Below are 21,366 nucleotides of genomic sequence, written 5' to 3' on the forward strand. Positions count from 1 at the left end.
TAATGACTAATTAACGTTCGGAATTTCACCCACAATGACGTGTTAGAGGGTAAACATTTTCGGAAAAGTTTGCCAAAATTTGATGATTGCACAAATGGAACATCTAATTGAAATTAGATCATCACAACATTTCTCCCGAATCAGTCTATCATATGATGGTTACATTTGTACCAATATATTTGAAAAATTCCTTAAGTGGAATACACAATTTACATTTACAAAAATAAGTAAACAACTCCCTGCTCGAAAATCGTTTTTGTTGATGTTTTTATAGACATATTTCAAGTAGTTTCATGTGTATGATTATAAGATATTTACTAACATAAATCCTATATTATTTTTTTTAAATTATATATAATACATTTTAAGCCAGTATTTCGAACTTCGATGATACCCCCAAATAGTAATTGAAAAGAATATATAATTCAAATCAGTTAAAACAAATGTAAATAAGTAAGTTTTCTTTTACTTATTGGACGTATAGGGATATTATATTACTTCATATAAAACAAATTTGGCACTATTATGTCATCTTATAGATATAAGAATCAGAACAATGATTCTTTTTTTTCATATAAATAGACAAAGTTTCTTCCTTGTATAATTACGAATTTGGATGTCAATTTCCTTGTTCCAGTTATTACTATACATACAGAAAATTATCGATCAGGGCAAAATTGTTTGACGTATTAAAAGTGAAACATTTTAGCTTTTTCGAAGAAGGATTATCATGCTTTTCATGTTATCATTGCTGTTTGAAGTTATGATCAAAGGTAGATAATTGATTACTCTCACTGTTTTTTTGACTTTTATTTAACCGCTATGTTTTGAGTTGTGGAAAACTTTGTTTATAGATTATGGAAACGCATATGGTACACCCATTGTAAGGATACTTTGTGGCAAATAAGTCAGAATGATAAGTTATATTGTGTGTTATAAGCTGGAATCGAATCACTATGTAAAAGATAACATGTCGGAATGATGTAGAAAAAATGAATTACAATATCGACATGTTGAATTCAACTTGTTTATTTATTATATCAACCGATGTATATATGATGATAAATTGTCATGTTGAAATCAACATGTCGACATCTTGTTTTTATGTCATTACATTTAGATGAGCAAGTAGACATTGTAAATTCAATTTTTGCTTTATTATTCCGACATTGATTTCAACATGATGATATATCACAAGATGAACAATTTGACGTTATATGTTGACATCATCAATAAACAAGTTGAATTCAACATGTCGACATTTTACTAACATGTCATTACATTATTATTAGCAAGTCGATATTGATAACTTGATTCAAACTTATAACGCAACAATAAAACTTATTATTCTGACATATTTGCCACAAAGTATCCTTACAAGGGGTGTACCATATGCGTTTCCATAATAGATGTATGATTTCTGAATATTATTTATGATGATTTTCAGCACAATTTTGTTCATAAATTCCTTAATGATAAGAATCCAGATAAATTGAAAACAATGTTATTACGTAAGTGACGACAACATTATTTCATATTCAGCAAAGACGTAGTGTCTGAGGATAAATGCGCTTTGGTTTTTAAACTTTGAAAAAATATCCAAACGTTATGAAGGAATTAACCATAAGTAGAAAAAAATATTATTCTTTGTCTTTGTAAATGGTATATTATTCAATCGTTGTTCGTTTTGTAGACGGTACCTGATCACCTCATTATGAAACAAAAACTGCTTAACATAACGCACTAATGTCTCATTTGTTTCTGCCTGCACATTAGATTGTTAAAATAGCAAAACACGTGGTTTTTTTTTTAAACATGTTACATTAAGTTTAAATTCTGTTTATGTCGGTTCTTTTTGTATTGATCACAATGTTGATTTCGTTAGCTTTGCATTAATTTCAAATTATCTACTTATAGTTGACGGGAGGTATTTGTATTTGACAAAACAAAAAATGAACTGGTATGAAAGTTTTTATCGCTGCAAATTGGTTGGCCAAGATATTGAACAGAATGGTACCTACAAAGGATGGGCAGGGGCAATATATCTTAATACGAATTGGATGACCTTTGAAGGTATAATGAGTCAAACAACTTCTTTAACTTTGTTTCCTGTACGGTTCCTTCGATTAAATTTGTTATTATTATTACATATTGTAGAATGTTAGAAGTTAAATGACTGACTTTTACACATTTTACTTTTTTTTTAAAAAATTGGCAGCACAGTAAGATGTCTAATCATGTTTTAAAGATATGAAATAAACATTAGGCAACAAACTTGTGAATGAGGTGATTTTCTAAAACTCTGAAAGATTAATACTGCAAAGTGTTTTTTTGGAGGTAGACATAGAGTAAGGAACACAACTCTTACATATCTTTGGAACGTTTGCATTCAACATTTTACATCAATCTCATGTAAGCATCATAGTAACTTGGACTTATTCCATTCTGTTTCAATGGAAAGCATGAAAGTCTTTGGTGAAATTGAATATGATACAAACATCACTGAGTTTAAGAGTTATGTTCTTTACTTCAGGTCTACCTCTTTAAATTAATAATTATCAAATTAAAACGACATAAGCCACAATAAAAAAAAAATATCGACCTGTTGTGAATACAAGAAAACTCATTTATTCAAGGGGTCATAGTTTACCTTTCCTCGTTTGTCTAACGCGGACTTCACTTTTGATGAGAAACTCGGCGATTGTTTCCAGAAGAGCAGAGGACGCTTACCCTGCCGGTGCACCTGGTCCATCCTCCCGGTTTTTAGTGGAGTCCGAATTGCTCATTTCCTTTTTTCAATGTTTATGTATGATTTTAGTTACTTTATGTTCTTTGTTGTATATGTCTGTTTTCCATGTCTGGTCTTTTTCCCTGGATCACATTCTTTTGATTACCGCTTTAACCTGCGTTCCCTTGATTACGAATGACTTGGAAGTCCGAACAAAAGATGCTATTTAAAGTTTTAAATGGACGTTGATGTTCCTGCCACTATATTACATCTAGAATTTAACACTGCTAAAAGTTGAAATTATCAATATGTAGAAAACAAATGCAACTAAAATTCGAGTCATTTTTGTACATTGTTATTTCATCTAAAATTCAAATAAAAACAAGTTAAAGTTGCATATATATATATATATATAATTAGTAAATGCAAGCATTATCACATGACTATTTAATACTTTTTAAATTGCAGGTTGCTATCAGGTTTATTATAATGTTACTTCAAAACACAAAACATTTGACAGGTCTATGGATGCAAAGACAGCTTGTTCAAATATCTGCAAAGAATATGAGCTTTTTGCATATAAGGTATGCACACGCAACAGATGCAAATTACGTTCATGCTTTGACATATCTTGAATGTTAAAACGTACTTGATCAGTCTAACAAAATGCTTGTAAGATGCAAATACAAAAATATCAATCATACATATTGCAAATTTGGATATACTTTATACGGGTTTCAAGGAGCAACCTCTTATCAGAACCCAATATAGAGGAACACATGTATCTCAACTGTCACACACAAGAAGGGAAACATCAGACTCCATATGATTAGGTTTTTCCGGTCAAAATGTTCCTAAAATATTCTATATCGTACTACATACAACAATCCCCTTGTTGTTTAAGTTTGAAATAGTTCCATATAAAATGGAACTGATGACATGACCAGAAATATATTTGATCCGGAATACAAAATGTACATATTGATCATCAATTGTCGAGGACAAAAAAGAAAAATTATTAATGACTGCAGTTTTGATTATATGGCTTGCAAGATATGATGGACAGAATGACTCTTAAGATTGATGAAAAATTATTGTGAAAACATGAAAAAAAAGTGTGTATGCTGTATATTAAATATCTAAGTGTAACAGAAGGTATTCCTCTTTACAGAACAAAAACTTAAGGGGGGTCATTCAATCTTTTGGGATCCTATTTCTTAATAACCCAGAACATTTCCGAAGCTGGTGTATCGTTACAGTAAATAGTGAGCTGGTTGATCAAATATGTATGTCCTAATTAACCTTAACCTTCTACTGTATTAAAGGACGTCTTTAACAGTATTTTATACTTGCAGGAAAATAAATGTGTATGTTACAATACACATGGAAACAATAAAAAAATTCCTGTAAATACATGTAAAGACAAATGTGTGTGTACAAATTCTCTTTACCATACAGTGCACAGACATTTAAAAGGTTAGATAACAGATAAATAAGGAATTTGTTCAAGGCATTTGAATAAATAATATCAATGCATGTTAAAATTTATTATATTATTAATAAAATTGACATTCAAGTTACATGCAAATCGTTTGTTAAAGTTCGAAAACGGCGTTTGGCTTATTTAGAAACTGTGAATTGGATTGTAAAATCAAAACGTTTTAACGTTTAATGAAATGAGTGTCGTGTTTTTATCATATGCATGTGTGCGAATCAGGTCCCTAGCATTCAGCGGTTTATCATGGTCCGATTTGATGCGGTGTTTTATTCAATTCCCGTTTTTTTTTTTTTTTTTAAGAGCAAATCACAAATTAATTGAAGCATGATATATCTGATTGAAAAGTAACAATGAATTACAGTCTAAAGGTGTATGTAATCAGAAAAAAAGTTGTTTAGCTTATTGGTATACACTTGATCTCATGGTTGAATATGGAATTTTATTTATTTATTTATTTTTTATTTTTTTTTTATTTATTTATTTTTATTTTTTTGGATACATTTTAAGGAAAGAATAAGCCTGTTCGGGATATGGACCAACAATTGGCATGCTCAACTAAATTCCCAAATGATACAGATACAAGTATGATAGTGCTATCAGCTGTTAGTTGCGATGACTGCAACAAATATAAAGGTAAGTTGAAGAATGATAGATTTATACTTTTGTTTTGAATTAAAGTGGGTAGTTGTGTCAAAGTAAAGAATGTAGGGAAAAACGTATCAAGCAAATACAAACAAGCAGTAATAAAAATTGACGTGACAGGGTTGCAGCAGGCCCTGACGAAATCCGAATCCTGTTAATTATACACATAAAAAGGACGAAACCATGTACCTAGTATCCACAATGTACTGTAAAATGAATGAATAATTAGCCGATACTATTGTGTTTATTATCTAATAAGGGTCTTTTATCTTTACCATCATCAAAATTGAAGACAAAATAACACATTTAGAAATTAAATAGTCTACTGAAATTTCCTCTTCTTTTGCGCCCTTTTCATACGTTAATTCCAAATTTAACGACAGTAGTAACCTCAATACAAAATATATGACAAACGAGACAAATTTGATTTTAAAATTTTGAATTTCCCTTCTTGTGCTGTAATGTAGCACCTTCCCCCGCATATGGTGTTTTTACTATATGAGTTAAGGTAAACCAGACCTAGTAGCCAATATTTTGACTTCTTAATACGCCAACGTGTCATTATGGACAGCATCCTGAAGCATTGCTATAAAAATACGGCTCATTAGCTGCCTTAAACTTTTTTACCCCAGTTCTAGATCTTATTAAGATGTATTTTGTTTATTACACATTCATTACAGATGATGGATTTATAAAAGATCAACAAAGCTGATTATTATCTTGGGTAATTCCTACTCTGACTTGTGGCGACTTTTTCCTGACCGCTTATATTCTACTTTAAAGAATGATAATTAACTTTAATGGAACCAGGAGGTTTAGCGCTCTATTGACAATCGGAATTCACACGTCAGGACTATTGTCATTCCTTTCAACTCTCGGGTCTTATCTTGAAATTGCAATCTTGACTATCCATTTTACGTTTGTCTATAATGCATCAGTTTTATAATATTGAAAATAATTAAGTTTGAATTAACAAGCACTACAATTGTCTAAACACACTACGTTTTTGTAGAAATTTTCCAATTTATATTAGTTAATATGGATGAATTCAAATGTTATTTAGAAAAGTGTACCATGATCTTTAGAAAGAAATATTTACAGTGGACTAGCACTTTTGCGCACGGCAAATTGAATAGTAAGTTGATTTTTTTTTTGTTTCAAAATACTACAAAAAATGTATACAGTTAAATTACTACAGATTGTTCTTTGAAGAACACAAACATGACATGTAAAAGAAGGAAGTAAAAATATTTTTGAAGTGTCTAATTCTTATTCTAAACTTTATATACAAAGTAGAGACGCACAATGTAATTGTAAAATGTTAAATGTTTAAACAAATGTGAATACATGAAACACAGACGATCTACATACACAATGTAGTGATCCGAATAAAAGGATTAGACATAAAAACGTAAGACAAAAGAAACAAGAAGTAATACAAATGAAAGAAAAACGAAAGCTGTTACAATATGAACTTCCAAAACAGAAACCGGGAGGGAGTGGCTACAGGTGCCCCGGAAGGTCAAAAATGTCCTGCTTCTCCAGTAATGAAATAATAACCTGCAATTTGATCAACAAAAATCTAAAAAATAACTATTGACTCGCCTTTTGAATGTGTGACTTGAACTTTGTTGGTAAAGTAGATTTGTTTGTCAAATTGATTATCACCGGAAATTGTCAATTCGGCAATTCAAACATTGTCTTGCTAAATTGTGATATAAATATTGGTGTTGAAAAAATCAACATATAGTAATAAATACGTATTTTTCTTGAATAAAATACTCATATGTGACCTAGTAATTTAAAAAAAAATATCTAAGATGCTATGGCCATGATTTGTTACAGTACTTGTTTATACTTTAACTATTTTCACATTTAGGTACAATATCAGGAATGAAAAATTTGAACTGTCTACAAGTGCGAATAAACGGCAACAAAATACATAAAATGAGAGAACAGAATTGCGGAGTTCGTAGATATGGTATTTGTGAAGAAAATAGCTCTGGTATGCCTTCTTACTACTAAAACAATTGTATTATTGCTTAGTACAAAATAAATTGACTGTGAAGCCTTTTTTGAAGTTAGGAAACATGTTGAAACAACTTTGTAATAATCATTTTGTTCAAAACCTATGCTTACAAATAACCTTAAAGTTTAATAAAACACGTTTCCAAATTTTGTATCATCCATGAAAATATAACTATTTCATTTTCTTTCAGGCAACACAACAATCTCAGTCACTTCTGTTGTTCAATCAACTGGAACATCAACGTACACAGAGTCAGATGCAGATGTCACAACTAATGCTCTGCTTCGTCAATCAACATTCTTTAAAACAACTTTTGTTCAAACAGAATCTAGTGAAAAGTGTGAGTTTTTTCTTCTCCTAATGTATGTTTAAGATGATGTCCATGTAGGAACCGAACAGAGCTTATGATAGAGGTGACATAATCTCACTATTTTTCTCCTAAAATGTAATTCATTATAAGGTGTGATAGGATAGATTTTTGTATTATAGGTCAATGATGGCCCTAACAGATTAACAAAAAGTAAACGAATTTCAGAGTGTTGTTTCTCCTTTGGTTGTAATGTTTTTAGTGTTTCGTATACAATTTACCTCATTCTTATCATAGCAATATATTACAAACCAACAAACATTCTCTAGAAAAGTCTGGGTATTTGAATTCTAATGAATGGAAAATTTTGAAAACGAACTTTAGCATGTTCAACCCACTGCACGGGTCTTCAACACACTCTTCAAATAAGCTTCTGGAACTGGGTTATGTTGCTAGAAGATTGAAGTCATAACTACAGAAGTGTCTGTTAATTGTCTTTTGATCTGAATATTTTATTGGTTGCATTGAAGTTGCATGGTAGATCAAGACCCCATTAAATACAACATGTTGATTTATTGATGAAACTAAGCATTACTTGTACACTGGAATTAGTAAGCTTTCATAACAGTGAAATAAACAAATTATCAGATTGATTTTATTTTCCAACATAATATTTAAATGAAATTATATCTCTAAGATCGATTTTTAGTACCGAAATACTTATATTTGTTTTAGATATTACCACGGAACCCGAACCAATGTCGTCAGAATATCCAGGCGAATCAGATTTAAGTTCATTGTCAAATAGAAAACCAACCAGCAGTACTTCGACAATGAATTTGAATGGATCATCTACCATTTATGACCATACAACCACATTTTTATCAGAAAATATTCAATCATTTTCTATCTTAAACTCGCAGTCGACTAAGTCCCACAATATCGAAATAATTGCGAATGATACAAGTGATAATTTTACCTCAACTCTTAGCGGTGGGTAAAACGTTGGTAATCATCCTTGATCTAAAGGAGGTAGACCTAGGATAAGGGACAAAACTTGTACAAATCATTGGAACGTTTCTATTCAGCATTTTACATTAAACTCGTGCAAGCATCAAAGCAATTTTGACTGATTTCACTCTGTTTCAAATAAAAGCTTGATAGGCTTAGGGGAAATCTAATATGATACAAACATACCCCTAATTTCAAGAGTCAGGTCACTTACCCTAGGTCTACCTCCTTAAACGCAATCATGATTGCTTTTTGAGAATTATTTATGATGTTTCAAATTCAAATGATTAAAACATTCTAACATACAAACGTCACATAATCGTGTTATTTTAATATTTTGATTTGTTTTTCTTTTTTTTTCTTTTTTTGTTTTCATGAACGCAAAATAAAGTTATAATAAACAAAGTAAAACGAAATCATATCTTAGAATAATGACAATAATGGTAGACACAATATGACTTAAATGATTATATCATGGTTTGAAATCTGCAAACTCATTGAATACTAAAAATACTCCACAAACATGTTGCACGACTATGGCTAATTCATTGTTTACTCCTTAGCGTTACGTAGTAGGAGTAAATAAAACTTATATCAGTAAGTCATTCCCTTTGATTTCCATTTTTGAAAATACAAAGTTGTATTTATGTCACTAATTTATCTATATCGTACTTACTCTGATTTTAATATATTTCAGTTGCTGTAGCCTGTGGTATATTTCTCATTTTCATATTGTTATCTGTTGGATATTACAAGAAAAGGTAAGATCGTTTTAATTTTCAATTCGGTCATGAAAATATTTGATTGTAATTACTGCTAAAGTTTCTGTTTATTATTTCTTTTCTTATTGCCAGTGTCAAAAAAAATATCAATGATGGCCATCGATCAAACGATGGTTATTTTTTATTTTACATATCTTACTATAACATTTTTCCAGGAATTCAAATGGAACTTATGAAATACGTCCAACTGGGATGAAGTGCTATTTTGATCCGAATATTGTGAATGACATTGACGAAGAAGATTCTTCGAGTCAGCAAAAAAGAAACTCAATTTACTCGTTTGCTTGTCCTGAAGCTAACTATGAATACAACTATTCAACCGACCGTTCTTCCAATCAAGACAGTATACAAGATGCATCAAATGGCGAATATAATACATTGAATTTTACATTGCGCAATCAATGTGACAATAAAGAGCCAGTGTTGATAGAACCAGCATGTAAAATGCAGAAGAAAGCAAATAAAACAATAAAATCTGTAAATAAACTTCAGCCGCTTTTTGCGTCTAACTTTAAGAAAAATGAAGATATAGCGTACTCGTCGATACCAATCCGATTTCTTGATGTTATTTATGATATCCCGAAAGATACTGTAGAAAATAAAACAGACACAGGAAACGAACACAGTAAATTGGTAGACCATACGATCACGACGCTGAAATCTCAGTATTGCTTTAGAAGTGAAAACGACGATTCAAATATAACTTACACGAACACACACCATTCATTAATGGGTAAATCAAATGACGTGGACGTCAAATCACTTCAACATAAAAATGTAGCTGATAAAGGGAACGATGACATTTATGAGTTTGCCTCAATACCATGTGATTAAGATGGGTGATACATGTTTATAGATGTGTTTATAGGGGAAAAAAACCTGTTTTTTTATTAAACACTTATATTATTTTTTTCTTTTGAAATGTACACTGAATATAGAAACAAATGTGTTCATATATTTAACTGTATATAATCTTAATGTATAATTGCTTAATAAAGCCATTTTTGGTTTTCATTGAATTGGACTACATAAATTGTAAGATTATCGCATGGTCGAGTAAAATTAATTGTGCATTTTTATACATGTAATGAATACGAAATGATTTTTTTCTGTGATTGAAGAGATGCTTAGTGTTTTCCTTGTCATTTGATTACATTTTAGCTACACGTAAACGACAAAGCATGTGTATTTTGCTGAATTTATGTTTCTAGAAACTCCATTTATATGTGAATAGATAGCAAAATGTACGTACTCCCGTTTTATTGTGAGAGTCATGCGCGGATAAAAAACAAAGAAAGGACACACATGTTATTGAATACCTAAATGATAAGGTTACTCTTCTATTCTATAGGTGAAATGATGCTTTTGAGTTATGCGCTCAAGGTTTGAAATTTTTTTTAAAACATTTTTCATTTTTTGGTCAAATACTTTTAGATTTTCTTCGCCATGTCATTCTTTGCAGTATGGTAGTTCACCGCGGATATTTGCATTGACCGTGCCAGAACTTCCCCGAGCTGTGCCGTTGATATGATCGAGGATCTTTACGGAGCTCTGTGTGTGCTACCACTAGAAAAAGTGCGTACCTGTAACATATAATCATAATGTTAAATGCACATTTCACTTATCTTACTAATGATAGATGTACAATATGTACATGATAATGCTGTTTTATTCTAGCGAACAAATCAAACTCATTAACTGAAGGCATATAGAGAGAGATTTTCTATTGTAGAGATTAATTGACGGTTCTAGTAGGAAGATGTACGATTAAAAAATGTAAAAGTGTGTTCACGGCTATCATTTGTTGCTTTGTACACAAATATTGCGCAAAATGGATGAAATTTTCCAACAAAAGGAAGAAGTTCCAAACCAAGACCATTCACACGGATACGCACCTCGTGTACATATAATGAATTAAACACTTTTATTATAATAACCGTAGCTACAGAGCATTGTAACAGCCGTAAAGCACTTAATTTTCCTTCTTAGCAAAAAAAGTATAATGAATAAAAATAACATTTGTTAACACATTATCATGCGATTTGCATGTTTGTCTTTGGGGGAGGAGTCTGTTTAGCTAACAATCACTTCATATCCATATTCAGGTTTCAATCCACGAACCAGTTACGAATAATACAACCGTAACTAGCATATTAATATCAACGAACATGAGATAATAAAGTATAACCAAAAAAACTGACTAAAAAAACCGAAAGCACATTTGACTATCAACTGATGTTCAGATTTTAAAAGGACATATGCACACTTACCTAATTGATTTGTACAGACGTATTCAAATTCCATGTAAATTTCTACTTGTGCAAATTTGATCTAGTATATAATTTTACGTCATGAGCATAGGGCTTAGTGTCCAAGGTAATACTAATTACAAGTTACAAGTCTGATCTTTTTTTTAAGTTCAAATACTTTGCTTTTTTTATAGACATTTGTAAAAAGCTTTGATATTTTAGCATAGCTCATAATTACGTTTTCCGCAGTACACAAGCAATGAACTACGAACGTCTTCGATGTGGATGGTTTGTTTTCCACGATGTATGGTTAATTACATGTATTTTCAATGTTTAAAAAGCCAACCTAGAATTTCACTTTTAAATTACATTTGTACTTTCTCTTATCGTAAACGGTCAATGCATGCGTGTCTTTCAATTAAAAAAAAAACAAATTTCAGGAATAAACGGCACGTTTTCCTCAACTATAAGTACAATTTGTTCAACAAACTCAATCGAGACTTACTTATGGTTTTCATTTTATTCAGCCCTTAGGCATGTTAAGAGGCTGCTTATTAAAACAAAACCATGCAGAACCGTCCGAAAGTGATAATGGCAATTACATATAAACTTAAGTGCATCTGGTAGGGCCCCATGAGAAATTTATAATTGAAAAATATTTTTTTCGAAAAATTAAGATGGCGGAGATATGGCCGCCATCTTGTGTCAAGGAATTTGTCTTGAAAAATTGTAACTTTTCATTGTTGAGATATGCAACAGAAGATCTACAGTTAGATATTAAGCCTACAGTTGCCCTTTTCTAAACCACTGTTTTTTTTTCCAGCTAAGTGTATTCAACTCTATTAAACATAATGGATATATAATAATGACCTTGAACAAAATATTTCACCTTGAATTTTGGTCAAATGCCAAAATATTTACCACATTTTAATGCCCTAAAGTTACAATCTTGAATGATTGTCTTTTTGGTGCTTAATCAGGTCAGAGGTGTGTGGTTAGAATGCTTTCCCTCCATCATCTTCTACAATACTTGTAGTGCATCAGTCATGACCCATGGCAGGGTCTGTATCAGTCTCTTGCTAATCATACAACAATGAATCACTTGGATAAATGTATTTAAACTTCTTCACGTGAAACAGAAATAACAAGGGCTTTATATTTTTCTCTACATGCACATTTTGAACAAGTATCAATCAATTTAAAAGATGGAGTACTATAAAACCCATGTTTAAAGCATACAAACTACATACATATGTCAATACCCCATTACATGTATTAAACATTTAGTTGTTTGATAAAAATACATGCACGTGTACATGTATTTATATATCAAATATCACAAGCATGTGCATCGTATATTGTAGAGACTGGATTCGTATATATGTATAACAGAATTGACTGACATATAAGTAGGCTGATTCATGTAGATCCAATGTGGTTCATCCCTCTTATAAAATTATAACTTTAAAAAATGTTATATTTTGTATTTTATGAAACTAAAAATATGTAGAAAGAATTCAAATAAATATTCAAGGATATCTGTTATTTAGTATTGCATTGAGTATACATATGCATGTACTTATTATTTTTATCACATTTTTCTTTGGGAAAAAAATGGGTAAGGGTTTCTCTCTTTTTGCAAACCTCTGGATCTGCTCAAATTAAGCATAACAATATTTACAAAAAAAAAGAAATAATAATAAAATACTCCATAGTTGCTAAACCTGCCTATAGAGGTCAAACCCTAAACAGATGGGCCAAATTAAGTTTTGTACGTAGCAACCACATATACAGATACATATACATGTATCCATGTATGTTAAAGTCCAAACGGCTTGAAACCTAATGATTTTACCCCATTATTTATAGATAAATAGAGTTTTGCTTTGCAGAGCGGAGCATAATACAACTACAACATGTTAAACTCTCTTCACTTTGGGCAAGTGTAGACACAATGTTAGTTTTTAAACAAAACGACGTATAGCTCAAGGTGTATTCAATCATTTCAATACACAATGGTTGAAACAAGCATACTCAACATGCATAATAAGTGTAAAAGTTGAAAAATAATAAAATAAATAAAATGAAAAAAAAGGGTAAAATAAATAAGGTTAAGAACACTTATTTTGCATTCAGTTTTTAATATTTTTCTATTCAAATCTGTTGAAAGGCGATTTGACAGATTGTATAAAGAGTTAAGCATTTTCAGGTTATTGGAGTACAAAGTGGAGCCATATCACAGAAATCTTTTATTTTCTTTTATTTTTTTTTTCTGTCAGATTTTGTAACTTATTTATTACATGTGGATTCCTCATGAAAATCCCTGCCTAAATTTTTCAATAAAATTCCGGATATCACTCTTGGTTTTGGGTTATAGGGATTTAAGGCATTGTTTTTTTTATTACCCTTTAATTTAGCTCCTTTCAAATTCATTTGAACTTCAAATTTTGTGCATTTTTTTCGGATTTAATAAAGAATACATACTACTTAAAAAGGAAAGATGTTTTAATAGCTCCAAACAGCATTGCATAGTGTGTATTTCCTGTTACTAGCGCTTGTCATTTTTCTCTCATCAACATTCCTTCAGCACCTGCGTATGGTGTTTTCATATCAAAACCCAAATGTTATGCCAGAGTATGCCGTACCTACGCAGACTTTTTTGTATCGTGCTAAAATTCGTACAATCAGGATTTTGGAACAGACATATGTTGCTACAAGATTGAAGTCATCACTACATAAGTTTTATGGTCGTCACCATGAAGACTGATTTATTCAACGGGTAATAGTTGAAGTGGAGTCCTAGTTGCTCATTTACTTTTGTCTCTTGTTTTATTGTAGTTGTTTTATGTTCTTTGCGATGTTTGACTGTTTTCTATGTCGGGTCTTTGTCCCTGGATTACATTCTTTAGATTTCCACTAGAATGAATCATGGTTCCCTTAATTAATCTTTTACGGTTGCCACTAATGAAAACTTTGTTTTGTTCTTAAAATACAATCCTCAAATATATCCAGATACCCGTTTGCAGCTTAACATTCTAATCATAAAATAATGTTTAAACCGTTTTCATCTGTTTAAATATTATATTTTGAAATTAATTACGCATATTAATAAGCCGGGTAAACAAACAATTATACATGCATACAAAAGTAACCGTTAATGAACACTTCATCATTTAATAAAATATTTGATTTTGAATACATATTTTTTTGGATTCAAATTATTCGATTTAATGCATTTTTTTTTTCATATTGAAACTTTTTTATATAGTACATTCAACAATAAAGTGACACTTGTCTAAACATAACCTTGGGATACCTGGAAACCTGTGTACATTGAAACCCATACATGTCTATAACCATTGAAATATTTTTAAACCTTGTACATTGAGCACCTGTTGAAACCGACTCTTAATTTGAACTGGAATCGATTAAAAATTGAATTCAGTATTATTTAAGATTTAAGACGAAGTTGTGCTAGCATTTTCGCTTTTGTGGTAAAAACTACCCATGAACATCAAGAAATTATAATACAACTTAATCAATGTAAGTTGAAACCCACACTTATAAGCAATATCAACTTACCATATACGAATCTATTCCTGTCGAATCGTCGAACCCTGTCCACTACAACCTGACTAACGATGTATCACTATGGTAAAGATCTCTAGGATAGTACTCGTTCAGAGGTTGTGTAAGAACATCAACCTCGTAATAAGACATGGATCATTTGCATAGAGACTAGGAAAGACCTTCCATATGGTTTTTGTCACTTGGTAATTTCTGGAACGTTTAAACTTAGTTCCATACTGTTGATAGCCTATAAAAGATGGGCAACATTCAAATATACAAGAAAAGTCTAGGGAGGCTTGATATTTTTCTAAAATCATACAAAATAGAATAACAGTTACCAAAACTGCATGGTATTTTTCTCTGTAGCGTATCATTGCTTAGAAAAAGACATTCGTCAGAACTATTATCGGTCTTTTCAAAAAAATCAAATGAGTCGGTTATATAAATGTAAACATTTGAATAAACAAATACTACCAAGATTATTAATTAATTAATTGTTTCAAAAAGAGTAATCATTTTTCATATATCTAATTTCTTGCATTGTGAAGTATTGCATTTTTTCGTACTTATTGTGAAGTTAACAATAAGTTATTTTATGTTCATATTTTGATCCTATTCTATGTTTCAAAGTAAGTAGTAACATTTACATATTCTGTTCGCTTAAACTTATGTTACCCTAAAAAGATGTGTTATTAGAAAATAGGTCGGTTTAATGTAACAATAGCTTGTATAAATCGCGATTACGTCATATATTTACACATTCATTTACCATATGCAAACAAAATGCCGATGACATATAAATAAACAACTTTCTTTTTTTCTTTTCAATACCAAACATTTTCTTGTATTCGTTTATTATCATACTAATTATCATCTTCATAGAACTTTTCTTTCCTCCTCATTCAAGGTCGAGATATAAATAACCTGAATGTCTTTGACTTGATAAAAATGTTTGAATGTGTTTTGTTTCCAAATATAAACATAAAGAAAACAATTAAACAAACAAAAAAGTGAAACACTTATAGAGCTGAAAATACAAAAGTCATACTTTAATCAGACTATTTCATCCATTGTTATTAACAATGTACAGGCTACATCTTGATTTTTCTCATTACAATTAATACTTGAAGTCATTTCGAATTAAAATTTACCTTTCAATGAAACGTGTAGAAATCGCCCACGTGTTTCGATATACTTTTGAGAAACATATCGTCAATAGTCTGTTCAGATACCTGATTTTCTGCTTGTTAGAGATTATTTTTCCTTGTTGCATTTATTCTGGTCTATAACCCTGCCTTTCTTTCATCGGAATATAAACTGGTTCATCATGCTGAATGAATTTACATCAGACAACTTCTTTTGAAACCATATTTATTAATATTAATATTTAATTGCAAGATGCTCTTAACAAATGATATTCCCTTTTCAAATGCATTTGCCATTATATCGGCAAGTGTGTTTCTTTTTTTTTTTTGTACCTTACGATTCGTTTTGATAAAGATATATCCATGTGAGAATAGTAACCAAACTACCCCTTTATGATACAATGTATGCATTGCTATCCACAGTTGAGCGGTCAGATTTAGAAAGAGGAGGTTTGTAATCAAGTCAAAGTCCTTTTTTTTCACCCTGCCGCAATTTTGCGCATGTCCCAATTTAGGGATTTTTGGCCTTTGTGTGTATTTTTGCGTTTTCACCTTAAACTGAATTAATGTGGCTGGCGAACATTTAGGCGACTTTTTTGCTGTACCTGTGTATTATGTTGATTTGACTCCAGCTGCAGCCTGTAGGGTAAAACTTCCAACGTCATTTTTTGATGACTCATGGGTGGCCTTGAGCTGACGTTTTTCACCCAGGCAAGGCTATTGTCTAATTGACACATTCTAATATAAGTATTCGTTGTATGACAAATCTAATTATAAGTTTGAATCGATCTCATAAAATATCGTATCATCTTTAAATTACATAATCATTTATTCTATAGGGTTCTTTTTATTTTACCGACACTTTTGATAGTAGCAAAAATGATTATTGAAAATGGCATTTGGTTTTCTTTAAGAATAATTATTTTTAAGTATGTGTTATATTTTGTCAAACTTGTTGTCGATCAATCCAAATATTCCAGTCTCTTTTTTTTTTCACTTCACTCTGATTCATTACTGAAACGGATATTCCTACACAAAAGTAAGTATCAGAGTTCTGTTTCTGTCCAGTACCAAATTTCGCTTTACTCAGGTCTAATTTCATTTGGGTGGTTTGGCCACACGCATCTAATACATATTACGTAATTTGATCTGACAATTTCTAAATCAATTAAATGATAATCGTATAAAAATGTAATGAAGGGAACTCCAAAGTCTTTCTCGTGTGTCAATTGTTGATACAACCTGTTTTATGCATTTTCAATTATTGAACCCAGTTTGGTAATGATATCAATTTATCTATCTCAGAATTATTAAACTTGAATATCGCATTAATCAAAGGTTCAGCCGCAGTTGCAATTTGTCACCCGTGCTTTGCTTCCGAATTTATTTATAACATGTGTGGCTTGTTTTATTGAAAGTGATAAATTCTATTTCAGACAGAAATGTGCCACATTAGAGTCTAACTATTACACAGTTCCCCAAAACCAAGCAGCAGAAGTACAATATTTTTATCAGGAATTACATATTTATTCAGATTTAACAGACAATACGTATGTTTCTCTTTAATAAAGAAACTATTCTGACCAATCATTAGCCAATACCGCGGTGTTTTTTTTTACATACTACCTGCGTCACTAAATACCAATAATTACCACAGTACATATACTTCTGCCTTTATGCATGTGTTATTTATTCACCCATGAAGCTAAAATATGTGCCCTAAAACCAGTGTTGTTAGGTCAACCGATTGCTTAACAATTTTGTGGTATATAGAAATCACTCCGTCTGTCTGATAAAGGGATTTTGTTATATATGTTTGCATCATATTTTGTTGCGCATTATGGAATATAATTATCGTCGAAAGACTGCATAGGGTTATACATTTTTTGCATTCAAAGCGTGGGTGGGGGTGCTTTCTTTTTAAGCTTGCTCAAAGTATTTCTAGTTGATGTCTATGCGTTGATGCTGAAACGAAATATCGAAATCCAAGTACATGGTCTGAAACCAAAAACAAAAAAACAAAAACAAAGAATGAAGCAAACTGATAAAAATGGATTATATATAAATACTAATAATTAAGAAAACAAAAACACATATGCAATTAATGGGAAATTTAATGATAACCCGCTACGTAGTGTTGAAAAACTGGATGGCAAATTGTTCAAAATGGCCAAACTCAAAAACGAAATTTTAATTTAATCAATATTTTATTATACTAACTAACTGCGCAAAGTTTCAAATACATGTTTTAAACCGTTCTCAAGGTTTTTTTTTCTGTAAGTAGTCCAGAGACAGAAGAACAGACAAGCCACTATGATGAGCAAACACTACATTACTGACATTACACGTTACATTACTATTCTGTTGTCCGCACACATTATATTGCAAGTGTGTATAAATATCCGGTAATAAAAAAGAGAATGGATCAGGCGAATATGCTCATAAGACAACCACGACCCGGGATGAAACATGTCATCTCAAGGCCCTCCATATGTCTTCAGTGAACGAAAAGGAAACCTACATACAATTGAGCAGGCGGAAATTCCTTACCTGGGAAAATCGCAAAAAAATTTTGAGATTTTAATCCTGTCCACTGTTGAAAAAATATTACACAATTTAACACACCTAAAAATAAGTTCAAAAACTTTGGAGTACTTTGTTAAAACAGAAAAGGAACTGATAATACGTTACATAAATGCACAAATAAAGAACAACTAGCAGTTAATGGGCAAACCAGCTTCACACCAGTTTAAACCTACACAAAGTTATGTCCTCACCGTATATAATACCAATCCTACCAGTGATCACGATGAGTGTTATCACTATGCGCCTCTTTTGTTGTCCCCTTATGACACCAGTGACAGAACAGGAATTTTATTTCATGAATCGAACTCTGTGGAATGCAAGAGACATTTGTCCACTACTTTATCAACGTGACTCGTAACAGTGCATTTGTGAATAACTATTTCGAAACCTCTGTGTACATGGTATCTACACATAACCAGTAATCAGTATTAATATTTTTGTAACGTTACTGATTCGTTGATGATCATTTTGATTGCGTTGTTTCGATTTCCGCTGAAACTTGGTCCCCATGATTTCTCTGATCATACTCTACATGCATCTTATTTTGTGTTGCTTGGTTTGTTACGCTATGTTGATCATATTTTGGATTTCATCATTTGGAATATTGGCGTGGTAACCAAACTTGTCAACATTAACGAAAAGATGGATTGTTTCAATAAACACGTTAATCATTTCTTAAACTGTTTTTTTTTTTTTTTTTTTTTTTTGTTTTGTTTTTTTCACACTGGTTGGTCATTTGCAGCTGTATGTAGAATGTTAGACGAGAACTATGAGTGGTTAAAACATATTCTGATGGAAGTGCCGAAATAAATCAACAAGTAGAAGATTGTGGAAGTGCAGAGACGCTCTTGTCTAATAATACGTCGATAGATAAGATTTTTTTTTTTTTTTTTGTAGTGTCTGTCCCTCTTCCATGTTTGGTCTTTGTCCCTAGATTACATTCTTTTGACTGTTGCTAGAATCTTGGTTCCTTGATTACTCTTTAATGATAATTTATATATTATTGTCTGTGAAGAAAATCAATGTTTTACCATTTGCACATAGCAGCATCGCAATGCACCGTAAAACAAATGGGCTTGGTCCATCATAACTCATATTAAAAAAAGTGTACACGTACATGTTAGGAATAAGTTTATTTTGAGGGATTAAAATTTGTTGAATGTGTGTTGAGTACTTTGGGTCTGGGCAAAATTATCCAGCAGACGATCAACAAATTTCCCCCAAACCTCTGGCCCTATCCGGAGTCGTACCTAATTTTCAGGTGGTAATAATTTATTCATTCTCTGACATAGAAAACAAATAGAAATATAACATTCCCGCCCCAAAATTAAAAATATGTCTATCACAAGACAATTATTTAGCGCATATTTGCTATTCGAATACACACCGTATATACCTATAGTCAAATGATTTGGTACCTTACAATTATTAAAAGCTCACTATTTAGTTCTATGCTCAGTTTCTTGTTGGTTTATATACAAATTCGCTGCTTTCGAAATGTAAAATCAGAAAAAAATACATGATTATATGGTTGCTACGCAAATGTTCAATCATTAGAAATAATTGGTGAGTGTAAGAGTAAGGATAAAGATTTTAGTTATAATGCATGTTGTAAAGTAATTTTTATGGCAAGTCTTCACGTCTTGAACATGTTGGCGTAATATTAATAATGACGTCTTGCATTTACGGCGTGTTTGACTTATTCTTCAAAATGGTTGACGAATTTGACGATAATTGGTAGGATATCAGCTTATACGATGAAAGTGATGAAGAACGAGACGAAGAAAATCAAAATGTATGTCCTAAATATCAGTGGTGGATAGTGCAAGATGCTGACAGTTATATATCGGTACAGTTAATCCCACTGATTACAGAATTTATTTTAGTTGGGCCAAACACTTAAATTTTCGCATCGTTTGCTAATTATAAACGAATGACAGGATTATCTAGCTGTTCAAATGAAAGTTTTAGTTTGCTTGGTATAGAATCGAATAAATTCTCTCATTAATGACATTTGATAGAACTTCCTGTTTCAAGTAGTCCGGCAACTTCCATAGTTTGAAATTAAACAAGTATATATGTGGGGAAATTGCTTGAGCATTCGGTACTAACTTGAGCTTACCCAGAAGACTGTGGCAGTCTCCCTGAGTCTTTGTGTTTCCTTGTTCAGGCCCTTTAGTATCATACATGCACAATAACATGAGCAGAATGTCCATATTGGGAACACAATTGACAACATTTCGTGTCAGGCAGCAACTGACCTTTTCTGTCGCAATTGCAGACCCGCTAAAAGTGATCAAGACCTTAGCATTTATTGCATGTACTTGACCGGTACCTTGGTCTGGTCGAATGTCCACTACGAGTGTTCCTTGTTTATTTGTGTCTCCGCTGACTTACTCTTTACAGGCATTTCCCTTACTAATGTCTCTAGCGACTGAATTTGCCGCTTAAGGATACCTACTTCAGATTTTTTATATTCCTGTTTTGGACAAACAATTTGATTTTGCTGAACAATTTATGTAGGTGATTCGATTTGTTTATTAAGATCACGCAAAGACTCATCTTGTTCAGGCTTTGATATATCTATCTATGAAAATGCACCCCTGCCTGTTTTACTTGAACTGCATTGACTGAATCAGTGGATTGTCTATAGCAGCTAGTTTCAGCTGTCTTGGCAGAAATTAAGCCACTTTGAATGTCCCGTGGCTGTTCCCCGCGGACAAAAAATGCCATCTTTTCCGGTAACCCTCCAATAAACCTAGACATCATTTCATGCTCTGGGTTTTGCAAAACCCGAGCCTCCTCTACCATTTAGCTAT

At 31.6% G+C, this 21,366-nt stretch overlaps 1 protein-coding gene across 1 annotated transcript; it reads left to right on the forward strand.

Moving 5' to 3' along the window:
• Positions 1–648: 648 nt before the first annotated feature.
• Positions 649–9,863, forward strand: LOC148610360 (uncharacterized). Its single transcript, XM_088542882.1, has 11 exons — positions 649–773; positions 1,918–2,073; positions 3,197–3,312; positions 4,084–4,204; positions 4,734–4,859; positions 5,932–6,003; positions 6,748–6,873; positions 7,088–7,237; positions 7,940–8,197; positions 8,913–8,976; positions 9,153–9,863. The coding sequence occupies exons 1-11, from the start codon at positions 731–733 to the stop codon at positions 9,829–9,831; spliced, it is 1,911 nt and encodes a 636-aa protein (XP_088399008.1). The 5' UTR covers positions 649–730; the 3' UTR covers positions 9,832–9,863.
• The last annotated feature ends 11,503 nt before the right edge of the window (positions 9,864–21,366 follow it).

This window comes from Perna viridis, chromosome 8 (assembly GCF_037379345.1).
Source record: "Perna viridis isolate PV_CMFRI_1.1 ecotype Kerala chromosome 8, ASM3737934v1, whole genome shotgun sequence".
NCBI lineage: Eukaryota > Metazoa > Mollusca > Bivalvia > Mytilida > Mytilidae > Perna > Perna viridis.

What these genes read in the sequence shown, in the direction of transcription:
- LOC148610360 (XM_088542882.1), top strand. Translation starts at nt 731, where the DNA reads ATGCTTTTCATGTTATCATTGCTGTTTGAAGTTATGATCAAAG. An exon ending in GAATTGGATGACCTTTGAAG is followed by an intron (nt 2,074 to 3,196) that starts GTATAATGAGTC and finishes TTTAAATTGCAG; the next exon opens with GTTGCTATCAGGTTTATTAT. An exon ending in AACAGAATCTAGTGAAAAGT is followed by an intron (nt 7,238 to 7,939) that starts GTGAGTTTTTTC and finishes TATTTGTTTTAG; the next exon opens with ATATTACCACGGAACCCGAA.